General features: G+C 46.3%; 7 protein-coding genes across 7 annotated transcripts; 2 read left to right on the top strand and 5 right to left on the bottom strand.

Annotated features, from left to right (window-relative positions):
* Window positions 1–784: 784 nt before the first annotated feature.
* COCCADRAFT_8671 (uncharacterized protein) lies at window positions 785–1900 on the top strand (the record flags this gene model as incomplete). The annotated part of the gene is made up of 2 exons (XM_007718444.1): window positions 785–971; window positions 1050–1900. 2 exons carry the CDS (start codon window positions 785–787, stop codon window positions 1898–1900), a joined length of 1038 nt encoding a protein of 345 aa, XP_007716634.1.
* A 1693-nt stretch (window positions 1901–3593) lies between these two features.
* COCCADRAFT_107501 (uncharacterized protein) lies at window positions 3594–5274 on the bottom strand (the record flags this gene model as incomplete). Its single annotated transcript, XM_007718443.1, has 2 exons — window positions 3594–4880; window positions 4936–5274. 2 exons carry the CDS (start codon window positions 5272–5274, stop codon window positions 3594–3596), a joined length of 1626 nt encoding a protein of 541 aa, XP_007716633.1.
* A 1197-nt stretch (window positions 5275–6471) lies between these two features.
* COCCADRAFT_107508 (uncharacterized protein) lies at window positions 6472–7574 on the bottom strand (the record flags this gene model as incomplete). Its single annotated transcript, XM_007718442.1, has 3 exons — window positions 6472–6911; window positions 7081–7434; window positions 7505–7574. 3 exons carry the CDS (start codon window positions 7572–7574, stop codon window positions 6472–6474), a joined length of 864 nt encoding a protein of 287 aa, XP_007716632.1.
* A 2332-nt stretch (window positions 7575–9906) lies between these two features.
* On the bottom strand, window positions 9907–11715 carry COCCADRAFT_107495 (uncharacterized protein; the record flags this gene model as incomplete). The annotated part of the gene is made up of 5 exons (XM_007718441.1): window positions 9907–10254; window positions 10310–10906; window positions 10956–11260; window positions 11314–11475; window positions 11523–11715. The coding sequence occupies 5 exons, from the start codon at window positions 11713–11715 to the stop codon at window positions 9907–9909; spliced, it is 1605 nt and encodes a 534-aa protein (XP_007716631.1).
* Window positions 11716–12270: 555 nt separating this feature from the next.
* On the bottom strand, window positions 12271–13977 carry COCCADRAFT_40514 (uncharacterized protein; the record flags this gene model as incomplete). Its single annotated transcript, XM_007718440.1, has 5 exons — window positions 12271–12374; window positions 12578–13182; window positions 13297–13432; window positions 13482–13783; window positions 13820–13977. 5 exons carry the CDS (start codon window positions 13975–13977, stop codon window positions 12271–12273), a joined length of 1305 nt encoding a protein of 434 aa, XP_007716630.1.
* A 766-nt stretch (window positions 13978–14743) lies between these two features.
* COCCADRAFT_8666 (uncharacterized protein) lies at window positions 14744–18715 on the top strand (the record flags this gene model as incomplete). Its single annotated transcript, XM_007718439.1, has 2 exons — window positions 14744–16993; window positions 17042–18715. The coding sequence occupies 2 exons, from the start codon at window positions 14744–14746 to the stop codon at window positions 18713–18715; spliced, it is 3924 nt and encodes a 1307-aa protein (XP_007716629.1).
* Window positions 18716–19255: 540 nt separating this feature from the next.
* COCCADRAFT_40512 (uncharacterized protein) lies at window positions 19256–21147 on the bottom strand (the record flags this gene model as incomplete). The annotated part of the gene is made up of 7 exons (XM_007718438.1): window positions 19256–19346; window positions 19394–19570; window positions 19643–19764; window positions 19833–20075; window positions 20396–20620; window positions 20679–20831; window positions 21076–21147. The coding sequence occupies 7 exons, from the start codon at window positions 21145–21147 to the stop codon at window positions 19256–19258; spliced, it is 1083 nt and encodes a 360-aa protein (XP_007716628.1).
* Between the last annotated feature and the right edge of the window lie 213 nt (window positions 21148–21360).

Below are 21360 nucleotides of genomic sequence, written 5' to 3'. Positions count from 1 at the left end.
GGTGGATCGTGCCCGCTGACTAATCCCAGAATCCGGGTGCTCTGCCTATACCCGGCCTCTACTAACCACCTGCTATGTACCCATAATCTGACAATAGCACACAACACAAGATCACAAGGAACTTCGGTAAAACTCTACTTGGAGCAGTTTCGATATTGCGATTGCAACTGTTTGTTGTGGATTAGTGCTATTTGCATTGATCAAAACTACAACATGAAACACGATCCATAGGTACAACTGATGGGAGCTCTATATAACCGAGCCTTGTGTTCTTATCTGGTTAGGTGGTGAGACCCATGACAGCGCGCAAGCAATACCTATGCGATCCGGAAGCACTTAGCGAACACAAACACTTTCATTAGACTAGCTTCTGTGGAAGTGTCGACGGTACGAGCGGGGGTTGGTTACCAGCGCCTACAGACATCATTGGTCCGCTAAAGAATCTTAAGAATAAGGTATAGTTAAAGTGTGCTTAGCTTGAGATAATGTGCAGGGTCTACTAGATCCGCTAGATATATATAAGTGTTAATCTTCTACCTACTTTACCTTTTCTATCGTCTATCGTGTTTGCGCATGTGTCTTTCGTGTTTGCGCATGCGTCCATCGTGTTTGCGCATGCGTCTTTCGGTGTCTGTATCTCTTATACCTTCTCGGTATTGTTAAATTGTGCCGGGTTTCTAAATACGACTGGGCAAAGGAAAAAGCATGAATGCGTGCTTCAGAGCCACACAAACACCGACAGTTGTGCTCTCAGCCTACAGATCCACTTACGATCAGCTCAAAGATGGAAGATGTACGCAGCCCTCCGGAGCTCTATATTCCAGAGTCGAAAAGCACGGTCAAGGTGGCCATAATCAACACAACTAGCCGGATGGGTAAATTTCCGGGTGCAGCATTTATAGACCCTATCATTCCTGGTACTGAAGAGATGCATTGCGTCAGTTTCGCCTTCCTGATCGAACATCCTACCAGTACTCACAAATACGCTACTTTGCTCTTCAACCTCAATATTCGCAAAGACTAGGAAAACAGCCTAACTACCTTTATAGAAGCAGCCATGCAGGTAGGCTGTATTATCGAGGTGGAAAAGGATGTCGCAACTATACTACGTGAGAACGGTCAGGATTTGGCCAGTGTGGGAGGCATTGTCTGGTCTCACTGGCATTTCGACCACGTCGGCGACCCTAACACCTTTCCTCAGTCGACAGATATTATTGTTGGATCAGGTTTCAAATCCCATCATTTACCCGTGTTCCCCACCGTTCCGGAATCTCGGGTAGATGAGAGAGCATGGATAGGCCGTGCGCTCAACAAGATCGACTTCAGGAAAGAAGGCCAAGGGCTCAAAATTGGAAAATTTGACGCAATTGACTTGTACGGAGATGGAAGTTTTTACTTATTGGATACGCCTAGCCATGGATTTGGGCACATTTCGGGTCTTGCCAGAACTACAGTTGATCCTCCGACATTTATATTCATGGGCGGAGATGTGGCACACCACGGTGGTCAGTTCCGTCCAAATAAATATGTGCCCTTGCCTGGAGAAATTGATCCGAACCCATTAGAGCATGCTCTGACCCAACCGCCAGCGAAATGCCCTGTCGAGATGTTCCTTTCAATTCACCCCAAAAAGAGTCGCACTTTGCCATTCTTCAATCCGACTGCAGCCGAAGGAAGGCGGCACTTATCAGCGTCGGAAGCAACACACAGCATCGAGAAAATGATTGAGTTTGACGTATACGACAACATCTTTCCAGTTATTTCCCATGATAATAGCTTGATTAGTGTCGTAGATCTCTATCCAAGACCGGCAAACGACTGGCAAAAGAAGGGATGGAAGGATATAAGTCGATGGGGCTTCCTTAGAGAATTTATTCCAGGAATTAGTCAAGGTGGATAAGGTGCTTTTCGAGTACATAGTACAAAGACCTAAGTGTCGATCTATCATCGCGCTAGCACCGATTTCATTCATAGTTATACTTTTTTTTAGGAGAATGTTATCAGCTTTATAAAAACACCTTTATTCTCTTAGTCCTATATCCAATAATACCACCGTAATAATAAACAAGTCAAGGAGATCAGGGGGCTTCGTATCACCCGAATTATCAGCATTTACTAACACCCTTTCATCACATTAATTTCGCTACGGCTTCAACCAGCTAATAACTGCGCGCACTTCATTCAACTCATCAACCGTCGGTTGAATATCTCTCAAAATAAAATCGTCTACCAAAAGATTCCTACTTAGTTATACCAGAGATAACAATCATGCCCTGAGCGGTGCCCGGAAAAAACATACTCTACATCATAGAGCGTTTCTTTCGCTGTACAAGCTTTTAGAACCCCTTGGGAACATCCTTTTTCGCATTCGAATACTTTACCTAGAGTTGAGAGAGTAAAAAGCGAGTTTTAAGATACATTAGATGAATATGAATTGAACTTGACGTAATGCAACGACGATAGCCATCAGCCTGGAAATCTTCTGTGTATATATATGTGTGTGTATGTGTGTGTGTGTTTAGATTTAACGTCCTATCTAAAAGCCGCCTATAGGGCATGAGGACGGATAAGGCCCGGGACTTATGGTGCTGCAACACCACATAGTCTCATCTATTCGCGGGGAGTGTCTTACAAAGAATAGTGTTCTCGCAACGCCTAGTCCGTCAGTTGAGCAACCGCTGTTGTTAAAAATCTTCTGTCAAGTTGTAAAGGAAGACATTTCTTCAAAGCTGTATCCAAGAGAACCGTAAATGACATAGGTAATATTAAAACTATAGATCATGTCGATGGGCTCGTGATGTTCGTGAAGAATCTCGAACGGGGAGCTAACGGTTCGAATTGTGTTCATCTTAACAATTCAAAAAGACTCACAAATAACAAACCTTTGCATAACAGGTGACGTTAGCCACAGCTCATTTATGTGACAGATTGAAGGTATATTTTCATAGATTCCTGTCCGGATTTATTATTCGAATCTATCAGATTGCGCAACTATACTTCCAATCATCGGCGGGTACAGTGTATGTAAGACTCCCACTCAGCTCAGTGGCTCTCTTCATGGTGCAACCATCTCATTGAGCTTTATACAGTCATCATACCTTTTCTCCGCCCTTGCTTCCTTCGTCGGAGATAGCAGACTTATGCGGAAGCCCGAACTTCCTTCAATGATCATCAATTTTAACAGGGAGTATGCTCAAAAAACAACATCTGGATCCTGAATCGAGCAATTGGGGATCTGGAGCTGAATGCTCTGAAACGAAGAGGCGGACTAAGAGCAACGATCATGCATGCTGTGGGACAGGGAGATGTGCAAAGGGAAGGTTAGGTCTACTACATTGGTGTGCTTGTCTTTCCGCTGCAGTTCGGCATTGCTTTATTACCATTGACCCTTTATCAGAAGCCCATGTTTCTCATCACCGGTACTGGTGCCTTCGTACTAACAGATCGTATGTTTCCAGAGTATAATATATGTCACCTTAATTATAACAATTCAAACCATAATCTCAGATTTATTGATATATATATCTACAGCTGCGTGCAAGGTGTCTTATCAGGAGCTGGGTATTCGAAAAAGAGTGCGTATGTAGTAGATTTTACCCATACAAGGATTTGCAACTCCAACTGCTTGCCGCACTTACATCCCCACTTCCATTATACTTAGCCTGCTTTGGATACATGCACAACGGACGCTGCCTCGTTATCCCTATCTGGGTAGCCTCGTTGGCATACTTTGTGCCGATGATATAATCAGGCCCCTTGCCCTCCTCGACCCACCTCATCATTGCGAGCATGGCATCGTGATCAGCATCCTTGAAGCCAGGTACACTGTATACTGTAGGACCTAACGCTGAAGCTTGATTGGGCCCTGCAAAGTACCACGGTGCATTGACTGTGGGGAAGGTACCTGAGCAATGACCCATTCCTGGCACAAGGAAGAAGCGGAAGAAGTCGTCAACCTCAATGCCACGTGGCTTAAGTTCGCGAACGACCTGGTTGTAAAAGTATGTTGCTGAACCTGTGGGTATCAGTCCGTCACTCATGCCGTGATATGACAGAATCTTGCCACCCCTGGCATGGAAAGCTGAGAGATCGAACTTGACATTTGCGTTTCCAGGATCTGTGGCGTCGGCAAGACGCTGGATGCTTTCGTTGTATTCGTACGGCGACCAATCTGCGCCAAAATTCAAAAAGTAGCGGACGTAGTCGGTGCCAAGTGGATTTGGTAGGTCGCTAGAGAGGAGTGCCCATTGAGGTTCACTTCCATAGTAGAGATGCGGGAAGGTAAATGTTTGATTCTCACTCCAGGAGTCTGAGTAGATCTTGGTCAAGGTCGATAGTTGAGGGGCAGTGAGACAACCGGCAGTACTAGTGTTTTTGACGTTCTGACCACATAGGAGCTCTTCTGGGCGGAAGTTACAGCCTTGCGGGTCTGAGATGATAGTATCTTTGACGCCATCTTGGACATCACACTGCTTCATCACCTCTTTACCGATAGCACTGAACTTAGAAGGTGGGATGTGATGATCAGCTGTGGTTGGCAAATTGTACATTGCCACTTTGATCGTCCACGGCTGCAGGTGAGTTGTCCACCAAGCAGGGGCACCTGCAATGATACCGTCGAAGTCCTCAGGGTATCTCTCAGCTTCTTTCAACCCCTGTCGGCCTCCTGTTGAGCAACCGGCATAGTAATTGTACGAGATGTCTTTTGAATAATACGCAGAGACAATCAGCTTGGCTGTCACTACGGATCCGTGCATAGCCCGATGTCCCCAATTCTCGATCTTGTCTGGTTGTCGGTATGCCCAGGATCCGTCTCCTGTGGATGAATTGTGGCCAGTATCTGTTGACATGGTCGCAAACCCATAACGACTGCCAGGTCCCTGTGTGTGCAATGGTTAGCAATAGTGACCTCATTCATGCGAGCTATAGACTTACCATGTCTTCCCAGTTGATACCTCCTCCAAACCCTCCATTGCCGACTGCTAAAAATCGACTATTCCATAATTCTGGTAGCAATAGTCCAAATCCATAAGTCGTATTACCAATAGACTGGACTTGTATAGAAATAGCACATAAAGCTGGAAGCCCGATTGGGTTTGTTGGATAGCCAGTGTCTCCCTTGGGCACCTGTAAAGTTGAATTTTCCTGGAGTGGGTGTGCCCAGTTTACACTAGCATTTGCAGAAAGCACGGACTGGATGCTGGAAGGCGAGCAGTCAAGAGCTTGCGCCCCTCCGAATACGACACTATAGCTAAAGAGGCTCTTCCACTGCATGTTGAGACGTCTCTTCGTTACAACAGAAAGAGATATGGCTGCAAGAATAAATATATTGAACCAGAGATGCGCCATTCCCAAAAAAGCGATACCCGAGCCTTGATTAATGTCTGCCCCGCTAGTCCACTTTTCATTACGCGTTCCTAGCCGGTCGGCACCTGTTCTACATCTTGGCAGCTTTTGTGTTAAGATTATTGCGATTTTTGCATGAACTGCCACGGGCTCTCTACTTTGGGGTAGCTAGTCGCCGTTGCACGCTAGCTTCAACCCCACAATTGCGGGGAAGCAGCCTCTCATCCCGACCCTACCTTCCTATTCGCGTTTGGTTTAACCCCACACTAGTTTTCAAAGCACCAATGGTGCTATCCTAATTTTTTTTCATCAATTTAGAAAAGCCGAGGCTAGTGACTTCTTATCGCGGGCCCGCAAGGTAGCTTCGATTGAATCAGAAGCCAGAATCAGTGTGTCGCAGAGACAGCCAACTAACACTATTTTTTACTACATCTCGCTAAGTACTCTACAAGTATAACATCGTGACTAGTGATGGTACGATGAATTTCTCCCTTAGTAAGGAAGATTAGGCTCTAACCCTGTTAGTGAGCTACCGACAAGTGGGATAATCATTGATAAGACATGCTTCATATTGTCTGACTTCGGAGAATGAATTGAGGAATGTTTTGACTTCAAAAGCAGGACGACAGTGCGATAAGTCTTGGGTATATGGCAAAGAGCCATATGTAGTCGTATTCGCGGACAGCGAAACTTTGTTGCATTGCTCTAGGGTTGTATGCCGTGCTCTGGGTGGCCTTCATCCTCTGTACAGGCAAACTCGAAAAAAGTTTCCAATATTTGATCAACAGCCATCGTGTCATGAAGACATTAGAGGTTCTCCAAGATCGCTATCCTAGATTAGGGGGGCTTACTTCTACCACTTTTCTTCCTAGAGGTTTTTGGCCAGACGAAGAATCATTCTGTGTAAGGAAAAAGGCTGACGTCGACCATATGAGGCGTCGGATTATTGTGCAGAAGATAGCAATAAGCGAAACGAAGACAGCAGAGTTAGGTTGGTGGGTAATACACAATGTCCACGTTCATTATTAATTTCAGCACAGTTCTAGTAATGATGCTTATTGGAAGGGTGTGATTCGAACTACGACATCTATCTTGGCGACTAAGACTGCTAGATGATTTTAGCTATTACTTAAAAAAGTCTAGTGGCCTCTCCTGGGTATCATACAGTGCAAATCCTTCTAATCTTTTACTCTCATCTTCCACAGAGGTCGGGACGATATATCCAGCCTCATCGCGCGCTTCTTCATAGTGGGCCTTCACTGTGTCGATGGTATATTCTCCAGTTCCGCAGAAGACTCCCTTCGTTTCGGCAAGGAACATCCGACCTATACTGCGGCCATAACTGGTAATCATTTTGCCGGTATCTTCATTGGCTTCGTGGGCTAGCCAGGCGCAGACGGGCGAAGTAGTCCACGCAGGTAACGCCTGGGCCGCCCGATCCCATTGTGATTCAGGAAGGATCGTTTTGGCCATTGGCGTGAATGCCACTGGCCCAAGAGCATTTACTTTGATCCCAAATTCTCTTTCTTCGTATGCCAGGGAACGCATCAACCCATACAGCGCACCTTTTGTTATGGCGCTGCCGTTGCCAGAGCTCACTTACCCCGTTTGGGTATAGCGCCTTGGCTGGGATTCTGTACTTAGCCTCACCTCCCACAGTTCCGAGATGGACAACTTGTACTATATACTGTTTTGATACCTGTCCCTTTTGGCGGCCGTCCCGGCCCGTGACACCTTTGGCGGTGACGTACGCACTATTGGACGGCATACCGAATATGGAGCTGGAGCATACCATGACTATCTTGCCGTATCCTGCTTTTTTCATGTGTGGCCACACAAACTGTGACAGGTGCCAGCTGCCCATGACATGCACATCAAATGTTCGCGAGAGGTCATCGAGAGCCATATCTTCGAAGGGCTTTGCGATATCAATTCCAGCATTATTGATGAGCACATCGACACGTCCGTATTGTTTAATGGCAGTCGCGACAATAGCCTCGCATGTTTCGCGGTCAGCGACAGATCCAAAAGCCGCAATTGCATTCCCTCCATCTCCTGTTATAAAGGCCAAAGTCTCCTTCGTGGAATCTTCAAAGAGATCATTCAACGACATTGGCACCAAGGCGGCCAAACAGCTTCGCATGCTCCCGGCCTATACCTCCTCCAGTACCGGTAATGATCACTACCCTGTTATCAAATCGAAGTTTTCCACCGTCTTTGGACGCCATGCTGAGAAGTCCGCCTCGATCTTGTTGTGATTTTGTCCAAAGTATTATACTCGATATTATTTCTGAGGTCTGGCTGCAGTTGAGCTGGGTATAATACCCGGTTGCCTTTATGCTCCTGTGGTGCCAAATATAGTCAAGAATAGTAGATTCTTAACCCCGCTTCTCACCCTTAGTCCTTATGAAGTTCCCCGCATTATGGTCGAGAATCAACGACCACCCAGTAGTTAAGCAACTGGTCCTTTTATCCTTGCCCACATTACAGCCTAGCCCAAATCCAGTCATGGTTTGAGTTATCCTTCGTCATAGTTTCAGGGTTTCTACTTAGATTCACTCCATGCATGCACGTAGAAAAGTAGGTGTTTCTCCGATATGCACGCAGATCTAAAACTATGTCACACTCAGTGTTGACCTTGCGCATTTCGTTCCTTGAGATCAATCTCTTTTAGCAATGACAAGGTAGCAGCAAAACGAGTTAGAAATCACCACGACATATGTATTGAGATGCTATAGTGAATCTATCGAGGAATTCATATCAATTCGCCAAAAACTGGCTTAAAACCACACCAGCTGACCCTGCAGCGCTTATTTTACTAGCGAGGCGGTCCATAGGGTGGCCATATTCACGCATGGGCTATGCGCACTACGTACGCAAGGAATCCCAACTGCGTTGGTCTGGGAACTCGCTATAGCATTTTTCTTTCTTGTGCGTTCCAGCATTTGACCTACATACCTACACGTTCCCAAAATTCATTAGTAAAAGGATGATGAACATATGAAGAGATCCTTAAACATACACGATATTTCAACCCAAGACCGCAACTTGGGTCAGTGCTGCCGGACCCTGAAGTACAAGCGTAGCCAGCACAATAGGCTCAAGGGACGAGGGTGTCGAGTAGCGCAAGAACAGCGACTGAAACCTTTATCTTGTTGAGGTAGTTACGGGATCTTGTAGCCGTTGAGTTGTTTTAGATTAGGGTCTCCAAGGGAGAAGATGTAGTTTAGACTTCACTGAAGAATGTTGTAGAATGTAGTAAAGAGAATAGGTTAAAAAAAGCAGCTGTTTTATATCTTCTCACAGTGGTTGACCGAGAATAGGCCCTGAGCTATTAGAACCACCTAAGCTGACCTTAGTTCAAATTATGATATAGCAATGCTACTCTCGTGTCAGCCCATGTCGGACATATAGTCAATCAGAGTTCTCTATTATGCCAATGTTACGTTACTTCAGATGTACGGATATCAAGAAACTCAGCACTAAACATGATCATAGTATTTTTTTACTAGTAGCTATTTGAGAGTGGCTCCTCAAAATCACGTTTGAGAGAACACTGAGATCTCACACCACTACCCCACCGTGACGCAACTTCGGTGCTTCGGCCAGCGATGATATATCAGGTGAGATATCCGGTAGGGTATGCTCTTGCTGGCTACTATATCGAGCGAACGAGTGGTTCAGGGGTCCAACGGTATGTTCCGTGGAAGGGTGATATGATTTATCCCAACTGAAGTCCTGAAAACAGTAGTTTTTATACTTTATAATGCATTCTCACCGCCACTCTAAGTATAGATTCTATATCCAAGGCTAGAGATACGGTCTGAAAGCGGTTCATCAAACTTCTGCCATCGTCAGTGTCAGTGATCATGATAAACTGATTTTCATCATTGAGGAAGATAGTTCTGACGAACAAGACGTCTACGGTATCGAACTGTACTTATTTCTACACGTTAGGTCTGTTTTCCTAGAAATCTTCTACTCTGTCGGATTCAGTCAGGAAAATATAATTCATCACCCACTTCGCTGACGAAGGACCTGCGAATTCATGGATTGGAGTCGGATGTGTTACTTGAAAGAGAAATTTGTAAACCTCGTAGAAAGAGAGCACTGGCAAAGGTATTGGAAGTAATCTGCAAAATGACCGGAATGAGCGCGCCTATTTATGGAATGGATACTCATCTCCATTGATATACCCTATGCTCATAAGAATGATAAAACTATCAATCATCTTATTTATATTAAAATAGAATATCGTCGTTACTCCGACCAGATTGGCATCAGTGATTGCCAATATATTGAAGCGCCATCAACCAAGTCTACCATGCGAGCTATTAGTTGAAATTGTAGATACCTGGTCCACATTTGGACTAGCATAGTTACTCACTGCGCCCATGTCCTGGAAAAGAAATATTCTTAGTGACGGTTGCTCATCATTATGTTTTACAGGAAAGCAAAGGAAGTATGGTAGAATAGTATTTCTTTTATTATCTAATATGGAAAGATAGCCATTCATATAGAGCGCTGTAAATATGGCTAATGTTGTGTTAACTTTGGATTCTAAGCCCAATCGCTCCAATGGGTGTTGTCTCTATAGGAGTACTCGTTACTCAATACATTCGCCTTCTGCGGACCTTCAACCTCGAGAAGGTAACCCAAAGCACACATATCAAAAGAAACTTTTGGTTGCACTGAGTAGAAATAGTCATACTTCTCGTGCATGGCGTCTCCTAGTGTGTTGACATTGCATTGGGGATGCAAGGTTTTCCACGGTTTCACACATACCTCGCCCTTGCATGACTTGAGCACCATGGTGAGCGCATCAAGTCGCGTTTGCAAAGCATCGATCTTGAAATTTCCGATTGAGCTATTTGATCCCCATAGATTGTGCATCTGGTGAAGATCGGTCTGGTCACAGTCAGAATCAGGCACAGCATCCGGAGGCAGACGCGGGACGGCTAACCTTCATGTCATAGAGCTCATGTTCATTAGTGCACCATACTGTATATGATATGTCATAATCAGGCGATACAATGCGCAGACTCTTATATGTATTGTTTGGTAACTTGGCATTACCGCTGTAAAGTCCCTCGCCGAGGCTTGGACCCCAGAACTCCACATTGACATGCTCGATTTTGGCATCTTCAATGTCCGCAGTAGCTATAGGCATAGGTGTTCCATCAAATTGCTTTCGCAGTGGAATGTTCGCGAGTTTGAGTATTGTAGGCGCAATATCGGTGTGGGTAGTTGGAAGCTCAATAGTATGGCCTTTGGGCACACCTGGTCCACGAATGAACATAGGTACGCTGATATCTTCTTCATATGAAGAGCATTTGCCTGGGCTGAGACGGTGTTGACCAATGTGGAAGCCATTGTCTGCAGTGTAGAAGATGAATGTGTTTTCCAAGACATTCATAGCTTCGAGTTTGTTCACTACTGCCTCGATAAGGTCATCAACAGATGCGAGCGCTGCAAGTCGAAGCCGATAGAATTCGTCGTTATAAGCAAGAACGGTATCATTTAGTCGTGGTAAGCCTTTCACGTAACTCGCACCACTTGCCTGTATTTACATGTTAAAGATAGCCGCTATAGATTTCAGTGCTGCTTACCATCTCAGGGTTGAAATTTGGCGTGCGTGGCACCTTGACCCCATGGTACAAATCCTTGTATCGCTCCGCAGGTACAGGTGGGTTAAAGACAGCCTTGCCATCCTCAAAGGTGGTTTCTGAGTGAGGAGCGATAGGCATAACTCCAAGAAAGAACGGTGCATGTGATTTTGCCGCCTCTTCGAGGAAGCCAATAGATTTGTTAGTAATAAGATCTGTGCTGTACTGCCCGGGATAATTCTTTGGGGGTTCTCTGTTGCGCTGCATTGTGGCGTTGTTGTAGACGTATGTCCCTGGGTCGATCAAGACTTGGAGGACTTAGTATAGAATCTTGAAAAGTAACAAGAGAGCTCAAACGCACAATCGGATCCATTCCACGCATTTGGATATGGGTTGTTATAAGTTGACACGGAATGAGAGTTCATCAACTTCCCAGTGTAGTAGGTATTGTACCCTGCTTCCTGAAGCCAAACAGGCAGGTAATTATCATTGAATCCTCTCTCTATGAACTTCGGATAACCACCTGTTTTGACTGTTAGATTTGCCACAAAAATGAAGAGGTCAGTCTACCAAATGGTGGGGAGACATCTGTAACATTGGTGTTGTGCCCCGCCATGCCCGTCCATAACGAAACCCGTGAAGGACAACATACAGACATTGTTACGAAATGATTTTTGTATGTGACCCCCTGGGAAGAAAAGTGTTTTCGGATTGCGGGTTGGTAGTCTAACGAGTTCATTTGTAGGTCTTGGTCGTCTGTCATTATGAAGACAAAGTTCGGCCTCTTTCCTGGTTGCAGCAGGTTTGGTGCGTTTAATGAAGCGCTGGTGGTAGGACCTTGGCACAGCAAGCATTGACGAGAACCTCCAGAATTGGACAGCGCGCCATAAAGGAGTAGACTACCTGCAAGTAGTAGAGAACCAAAGTTAAAAGCCATTCTTAGTAGGTGACAATGATAGTGACAAACTTGTAGATAGACTACCAATAGTCAGTGCGCTTTTTCCTTAAATATTCTACAAGAACTAGTTCATGACGTGATTTTAGTGCATGTGTGCGAATACAGACCCACCAAGATTAAATTTTGTTGCGCCCATCTCTTAATCACATCATTATTAAGAGCGATAACGGGAATTTATTATCTGCTGCTGAATGAGTGCTAATATTCCTTAGTTGATAGGGGTCTTTTAGGTGAGCTAGCACACTTAGTCGAACAGTCTCACCAATCGACATCGAGAGTCACACTTCAGCTAGAGTATGGATGGAGCAATCTTCAGCATTTCACTAGGTGAGGCTTATATACAAATAAATATAGCGGTTTTTACGACATATCGAAATCAACATACACGCTCGCTTCCGTTTCGTAGATAATATGGTAATAATTCGGCACTCTACCAAGATAGATCAATGACTCCCTGGTCTTCCCTGGAATATTGGTGCCCATATATCACTACCATAAAGTTAGTTTATTCTTCTTTTAGCGCTCAGTAGTAAGGATGCGTTCGCAAGCTTCCATATAAACTCCTTCCATTCATCTTCACTCCGCTCATGTGCCTGAATCTTGCGGAGCGAATTTCACTCCACGTAGTTGATCATTTGTAAAATCTAGTTGCCCTGTAGCTCAGCACACGTTGGTTCATTGCACAAGGTAGTTGGGGCTTGCGGGCCGTATGTGAAAAACATATTAGGGAAGCCTGCCACTGCCATGCCGAGATACGTCTTTGTGTCGTCTTTCCAGTGTTCACTCAAACTTTCGCCCAACGAGCTGCGGATGTCGATCTGTTTCAAACCTCCTGTGGTTACCTCGTATCCCGTCGTGCTGATGATGTAGTCAAACTCGTACTCATTATCAATGGTTTTAATTCTGGTCTCAGTAATTTCCTGGATCGGTGTACCCTTGTCACGGATGTCAACCAAAGAGACGTTCGGTTTTTCGTACATCTTAATGTAGTCATTCTCCAGCGAGATGCGTTTACATCCAAAGGCGTAAGGTTGTTCCATCGGTGCAAGAATGTCCGCAACCTTAGGTTCTTTGATCCTAGCTCGTGTCTTGTCCCGCCAGAAGTTGTATGCTTCACGATTAGCTTCTTGAGTGAAAAGCATGTCGTTGTATTTCGCAAGCCAGAACTTGAAGTCTTCTTGTTTCCATAATTCTTCATATGTTTTTAGTCGTTGTTCTGGAGTATCATCAAAGGTTGAGCGTGGAAGAAAATTAAAAGAGAAACCTGAAAAGCTACCTGGTCATTCAGCAAAAAGCTTTGAATAATTGGGCTTGGGAATTGCTTGTTGGGGAGCCTCGTAGTTCACTTGTTCCATTGGCAAAGATATATGCAGCGTCCATTAGAACCCAGTAAGATGGCCCGCAACCTTGCTTAGCTCTTGAGCCAATTGAATGCCAGTTGATCCAGTGCCGATAACAGCCACCTTCTTGGCTCGGAAGTCAGGCTCTTCATGAGGCCAATTCGATGGGTGTAAGAAGGTTCCTAGCGCAAGTGGTTAGTAGGCTTCATAGAGACATATATGCATGCTAACCTTTGAAAGACTTTATTCCTTTCCAGTTGGGAATATACCGCTTCGCTGCAAAACCCGTGTTCAGCAGTAGGAACTTCACTTTGTAAGTCATCCCGGTATTAGTCTTCAGAGCCCATTTCGCATCATCGTCACCCCAAGCCGCTGACGACACAAAGTTATTGAACTCCGTGTCCTTCCTCAGGTCCCATACCTTGGCCACGTTTTGGAAATAGTCGCGGAGCTCCTCGCTGCCTGGAAAACGTTGCTTCCATGTCCATTCTTTCCATAATGCTGGATCAGAGATTTCATAGCTGGGAACAGCACTATCGACGCGTGCACCGGAATACCGGTTCTAGTACCAAATGCCTCCGTAATCTGATCCTTGTTCCACAAGCTTGACACTGTAGCCAGCATCTCGGAGAATCTTAAGCTGGTATACACCACCGAAGCCTGCACCAGCGATCAAAGAGTCGTACTCTTTGAACGAAGCGTCATCGGCGACTTCAGACGGATCCATGTTGTGTCGCACAGCTTCACAATGTACCACTTGAAACGGATTATGACGGAATAGAGTGAACATTACGGCTTTCGTCGCCAGAGGAAGAAAATGAAAGACTCCATTAATTTAGAAGGGAATGATGGATTTATCCTCGGAGAGTGAGCGTCTTGGTCACCTCAGCTAATTGAGTACCACTTGATATGCACGGCCGTCACATGCGCAGAATGCAGTATATTGGCTTATCGATGATCATTACTTGAAGTGAGATCCGGACGAATGGTGGTAATAAGTGTCGGTCGAAGAGGTATGTATGATATGTAGGTGTTTAAAATCATTCAGTTGTGTGGCTGGCAACTACTTATTGAAGTCACCGAACTATGATTCCTACCCACACGGGGTGGTTTGTGGTTACACTAACTTCCACAATAGCATACTATGGCGGCTGGAGCGGATATTCGATGCGGAGACCTCGCTTCTGTCCTGCGATCCTGCGGAAAAGGGCACATGGGCGCGCATCAGCTGTTGGCACGCCTAATGCCGCTCCTACAATAGAAAAACAACACGGCGCATTAATTTCAACTTGGGTTTCTCGGAGCGCTCATCTACTATCACGATAACTAGTGTCACGCGGTTAACCACTACCCTTCTATCACACCGACATCCAAGTACAGCGCACGGCACGACCAGGCTACCGTACCTTCGTCACACTAAAGTGCTAGGCTGCCACACGGAGCTTATCACGTCTCGTTTCTATCGCGCGCCCACCGCATTCCTTCACGAGCTGATGCGTCTTCTAGAGTACGGAGAAGATGGTAACCTTACGATTACCAGCTTCGATGACGACGCGATACCACCTTATGCGATACTCTCACATACCTGGGGGGCGGACACAGAGGAGGTGACCTTTAGTGACATCACAAAGGCTGATAGCAAGCATAAGCTTGGCTATGAGAAGATTCGCTTCTGCGGAGACCAGGCACGAAAGGATAAGTTGCAGTACTTCTGGGTTGACACATGCTGCATCGACAAGACAGACCTGAATGAGCTCTCTACAGCAATTAGGTCTATGTTTCGCTGGTACCAAAACGCGACCAAGTGCTACGTGTACCTACCTGACGTTTTGGCAAATGAGCAAAGATCAGATGAGATGTTTGCCCAGCCCTGGGAGCCTGCCTTTAGGTCAAGTCGTTGGTTCACACGCGGGTGGACGCTTCAAGAGCTTCTTGCACCGAGCAAAGTAGAGTTTTTTACTCGAGAGGGAGAAATGCTTGGTGATAAGACGTCGCTAACGCCATTGATCAGCAAGATTACTGGCATCCCACCCCAAGTGCTCCAAGGCACACTTGCCCAGTTCGACATCGAAGAGCGCCTGCGTTGGAGAGGGCACAGACAGACTAAACTAGAAGAAGATATGGCATACTCATTGTCAGGTATCTGTGATGTTGATATTGCGCCTATATATGGCGAGGGCGAAAAGGCAGCTTTCGGACGGCTGCATGACAAGATACGAAAGTTGAAAGACTGCGTCCGCGACTTGCGTTCCAGTGACCCTTATGATGATAAGAAACGTATCGAGGATACAAAGGGCGGACTGCTAGCAGACTCCTACCGCTGGGTTCTCAACAACACCACTTTCCAGCAATGGCAACAGCACCAGCACACACAGAACCCACACACTCAGCTGCTATGGATAAAGGGAGATCCTGGTAAAGGGAAGACGATGTTGCTCTGCGGCATCATCAACGAACTGCAGCAGACCTTCACTCCCCAAAGCACTCTTCTAGCGTATTTCTTTTGTCAAGCAGCCGACCCACGAATAAATAGTGCCACGGCTGTGCTACGAGGCCTACTATACATGCTCGTTACTCAACAACCATCTCTTATGTCGCACGTTCTCAGGAAGTATGAGACTGCTGGAAAGGCCTCCTTTGAAGACGCGAATGCTTGGGTGGTTTTGTCGGAAATCCTCGAAGACACACTTCATGACCTACACCTGCGCCCAACGTATTTGATCATCGATGCGCTCGACGAGTGCGTCACTGATCGACCCCACCTCCTAGAGTTCATCGCCAGGCATTCATCTATATCTCCCCGAGTGAAATGGATAGTTTCGAGCCGTAACTGGCCAGAAATTGAAGAGCACCTAGAGCAGCAGGCAGGACACCAAGCGACCTTGAGCCTCGAGTTGAACGCGGAGTCAGTTTCAGCAGCAGTTGATCTCTTTATAGAACGTAAGGTGGATCAGCTGGCGCGGGAAAAGCAATACAAGGCAGAAATTCGCGACGCTGTACTGCAGCACTTGAGGTCGAACGCCGGCGATACCTTCCTCTGGGTGGCGTTGGTGTGCCAGGATCTGAGGAAGACACCAAAATGGAGCGTGCTAAAGAAGCTAGCTTCAGTATTCCCACCTACACTGGATTCTTTGTATGGGCGAATGATGGACCAGATAAGCGAGTCAGACTCCGCCGAGATCTGCCAGCATGTACTGGCTTCTGTTGCTATCTTGTATCGACCTGTCACGATCTCTGAATTGTTTGCACTGGTGGAGCAACTTGAAGACGTAAATGACCTAGAGACGAGGCAGCAGATTATCGGCTACTGTGGATCCTTTCTCACATTGCGAGAAGACACAGTCTACTTTGTGCATCAGTCCGCAAAGGACTTTCTCTTCGCGAAGGCATTCAATAGCGAAGTCTTTGTAGATACGATCGAAGACGTCCATCAGAACATGTTTTCAAGGTCGTTGTCCATTCTAGACAGAACATTAGGCAAGGATATGTACAGTTTGGAAGCGCCAGCATATCCTGTCGAGGACATCGAAACAAATGGTCCAGATCCGCTCGCTGAGTCGCGATATTCATGCGTCTACTGGATTGACCATCTGTACGACTCGAAGCCGGAACCTTCACAAGTTGCAGACCGAGTTGGCGAGTTTCTGAGGGAGAAGTACCTTTATTGGCTAGAAGGACTTAGTCTATGCAGAGGTGTAGGTAGAGGCGTCGTTTCGATGACAAAACTGTGGTCTTTAGCGCAGGTAGGTTGCCCAGATCATGCGTTGACGTGACTATACTGATGCTGGTAGGGAATGCGCAACCAAGAAGAGCTTATCCAGATTGTTGAAGATGCGCGCAGATTCATCATGTACCACAGGGGAGCGATTGAGGGTTACCCTCTTCAGACTTATGCATCCGCAATCCTCTTCAGCCCAACGGGCAGTTTGATCAGGCAATTGTTCGAGCAAGAAAAGCTGGACACGATCAAGATCAGGCCAGTATTGAGCGAGGGATGGAGCGCGTGTCTGCAAACGCTCGAGAACCATGGCAGTGATGTCACTTGTGTGACCTTCTCGCACGACTCAACACGACTGGCATCAGGATCTGAAGACCGAACTGTGAAGGTGTGGGACGTCAGCAGTGGCGAGTGCCTGCAGACGTTTGAGGGCCATGAGGATTATGTCACCTCTATAACATTCTCGCATGACTCAACACGACTGGCATCAGCATCGGAAGACAGTACTATCAAGCTGTGGGATACAAGAAATAGCGGCCTGTGTCTACAGACGCTAGAAGGACATAGTGACTGGGTGAACTCGGTGGCCTTCTCACACGACTCAAAACGGCTTGCATCAGCTTCGGGTGACAGAACTATCAAATTATGGGACACAGGTACTGGCACGTGTCTAAAGACGCTGAGGGGTCATAGCGGTAATATTAGGTCCGTGGCTTTCTCGCACAACTCGACACGGCTAGCATCAGCCTCCTTTGATACTACTATTAGGATATGGGATGTAAGCAGCGGCACGTGTTTGAAGACACTCAACGGCCATCGTCTTACTGTCAGGTCTGTAGCCTTCTCTCATGACTCGTCGCAGCTAGTTTCCGGGTCAGAAGACCACACGATTAAGGTGTGGAACACAAGTAGCGGTACGTGCATGCAGACCCTCAAGGGACACAACGATTGGGCAAACTCCGTGGCCTTCTCACACGACTCAACACGGATAATATCAGCGTCTGGTGATGGGACTGTCAAGGTATGGGATCCAAATGGCACGTGTCTGCAGACGTTCGAGGGTCATATTAGTACTGTTAAGTCCATCGCCATCTCGCACGACTCGAAGTGGCTGGCATCAGCGTCGGGTGACAAAACCGTCAAAGTGTGGGATGCAAACAACACGGGTCTGCAGAAACTCGAGGGCCACAGCGGCACTGTGAGGTCCGTGGCTTTCTCACCTGATGAGATGTGGCTAGCTTCGGCATCCAGTGATAGCACTATCAAGATATGGGATACGAATAGTGGCGCATGCCTACAAACTCTGGAAGGTCATGGTAGCACGGTTACCTCTGTGGCTTTCTCCCACGACCCAAAACCCCGGCTGGCGTCGTCGTCTAGCGACCTGACTATAAAGCTGTGGGACGTCAGCAGTGGCACATGTCTGGAGACGGTCACCGTTGACAATCCCGTCTTCGAACTCTCATTTGATGTCACTGGTGCTCGACTTGTTACTGAAACAGGCACCATCAACATTCAGACCTTAGAGATGTCGTTGCCCAGCACAATGGATTTCCCAGGGCCGACGCGCCGCTCGACAGATCTGGGGACTGGCTTTAGTTCAGACGGCATATGGATTCAGCATGATGGGAAAAACATGCTATGGGTACCGTCGGAGTACCGACCGTCACGTTCGGCCGTTTGCGGGACCATGGTTGGCGTTGGTGTTGGGTCCGGCAGAGTCTGGATTTGCAGTATGGATCTCTAGATCACTCGTTTTCATCTCGCATTCGAATATAGTGGCTATAATTTTGGTACAAATATACATTTTTCAATCCTACCAGGAGGTTTTCTTTACAGGTCTCTACTCGACGCTTTCCCTTAAAATAAAACATAGATAGTATTGCGTATCTAGCCATGTGAGTGTGAGGTGAAGAAGTATAGCACAGTGCTATGTATGCTTGCGGAAACCAGCTAGCATTAGTCGCAGTTATCTTAGGTGCCTCTTCTATAGGTGCGGAAGTACTGTCGAATCAGTCACAGGTGTACAACGACATCCGAGCATGGCCACTGAAACTACTTTGCATCCGGTTGGATGATAGAGAAAAGGAGCAACATATTTTCCTTTGTTTTTGCTATTGGTAAATTTCCCTCAGAAGCGTAGATAAAGGCCTCGAAATTCTCTCTTTGAGACAAAAGCATTGGAAGAGAAAAACAAGATATCTACAACTGCAAGAAAGAAAGAACGAGGTTGCAGTATGCATCTGAAAAATGCATCTCATTGCACCTATTACAAGGCCGCTATCAATCATATCCATGAGTAACTATGTGCGCAGCCGCCGACATGTTCATGCCCTTCACTGCTTCTCCTAGCCCTGGCTACGTTCTTCTTAACAGTACTTGCAGCTTCTCTCTCTTTGGGAAACCCGCCCAAGAAATTGCATACATAGCAACTGCCTCTGCGACACCCATGGTACGCAGCACAAGGGCATCCATGTTAAGGTTGTTAACAGTATCGCACGCTGTGTGGTAACAGGAGTCGTACGGACTACCAGCCTCTCCACCAAACATTACAACTTCTTCAGCAGTCTTATTATTTTTGCACCAGTAAAGGTCCCGCCAACTGGAATTCCCTCGTTAAGAAACGCTTCGTAATCAGAACGGCCGTCAAATTGAGCCGCGGTATAATTCTGACCAGCAGCTTGAAAGTATTTTTTGGGATAATGCTTGTAATTCGGCTGAACCAGAGGGGCCAGCGGTGCCAAACGCCTTACCGTCGCCGTCATAGATAGCATTGACGTAGTTGGGTGAAGCAATCTAAATATAATATGTAAGGATGAGGGCCTTTGGCGGAATATTGGTCCTGTTCAGGGCCGGCAACATACCATATCAAAGTTTAGATAAGCGCGAATCTTAGATTTCTCTGCTGCAGACAGGGTCTGGAGAAAGTGGGATGAACCCGGATGCTGGTATAATTCTTCGGCAGTCCAGAACGCAGAGGTTACAGCACTGTTGACTGTATATCCTGAAAGTGCTCTTGCGACTTCAAGGAGAGCATTTATACCACTGCCGTCATCGTTGATACCCGGGCCAGCGATAATTGAATTGGTATGAGCACCGAGAATGAGCTTGTTGTTTTAGTCGTCAGACTCAGCAGTTGCAAAGACATTGGATGTGGTAACGTTACAAATGTCCATAAAATCTTAGCATGATCCTGATTCCTTTGCGATGTAAAATTAGGAAAAGAACTTCGAATCGATCAACGTCATTGGGAAATTAATTTGCAATCTGCCAAACTGTGCTACGCGATGTCGGACGAGTCTCGTTCTTTGGCTCATCTACGGATCAAGTCGCCAATTGGCCAGATCATTTTCAATTCTGATCAGCATTTACCTGTCGAGATATCGAAACTAGCATTAATGTTTTCTCCGCGCTTGAGAGTTTCAACAATAGGTTCAGAGACATCCTTGATGATATTTAGTGTGGGGACGTAAGGACCCTGAGGGCGTGGGGGAGGAAGAAGCGTTCCTTGCACAGGGCCGTCATCACTGATGCTATACAAGATAGCTCCAGAGGCGCCTAAAGAGCCGGCAAGTGCCCATTTGATACCAAAATCCCAAATTCTACGGGCAATAATGGCGATCTTTTCCGCTAGGTCTGCTGGATAGTCGGTCTATATTGTTGCAATTTGGTAAGAAGTCGGTCGTTACACCATAGACTCAAAAACATGCCTTGCTACATCCACCATTGACAATCATTAATGGCACTGTTACTTTCCCACTCGGAGAAAATTCGAATAAGGAGAATGAGGACTTTGGCATCTTACTGCCATCAATCGAAAAAGCATTGACAGCGCCAGCGAATTGAGCAATGGCCCAGACAGACTGGAGAGAGACGTCGTATTATTTGTTCAGAGCCTCAAGTCTTTCTTTGATCCACGTAATCGTCGCTTCGTGTCCAGGGCGAGAAACCATTCGATTTCTTTCGTTCGTAGCATAGGCGAAGGATTACAACTGTTGAGAACCTACCCATAGGTTATCGCGCGAAATTTCTGCTTTCAGAAGTTCCCAATGCGTTTGTCAGCTAACAATTTGTTCAGTACTTTAGCTCTTCCCAAGAATGCCGTACAGGGTTTACGGGGATGTTGCTGCTCGCAGAGATGCAAGCAGAAAGCGCGCCAATCGTAGCCAAATATCTCATGTCACATACTTACTTTGAGCAATAGAGAGTAAAATTCCTATGGAAGATAGTGCCTCCAACCTGTATTATATAGTTTTAGATTGTGCAGCCGTTATGCCACGGATTCGCCCGTTTCGCAAAAAGTTCCGGGGTTGCCCCGGCCAGTGAAGAGTAGTACTGGGACCGAAGTGAGTAGTGCCAAATGCATCATTACGGTGGTACTATATTTTGGGC

This window comes from Bipolaris zeicola (genome assembly GCF_000523435.1).
Source record: "Bipolaris zeicola 26-R-13 unplaced genomic scaffold scaffold_232, whole genome shotgun sequence".
NCBI classification, from domain to species: domain Eukaryota; kingdom Fungi; phylum Ascomycota; class Dothideomycetes; order Pleosporales; family Pleosporaceae; genus Bipolaris; species Bipolaris zeicola.
This window is presented reverse-complemented; position numbering and strand designations above follow the sequence as displayed.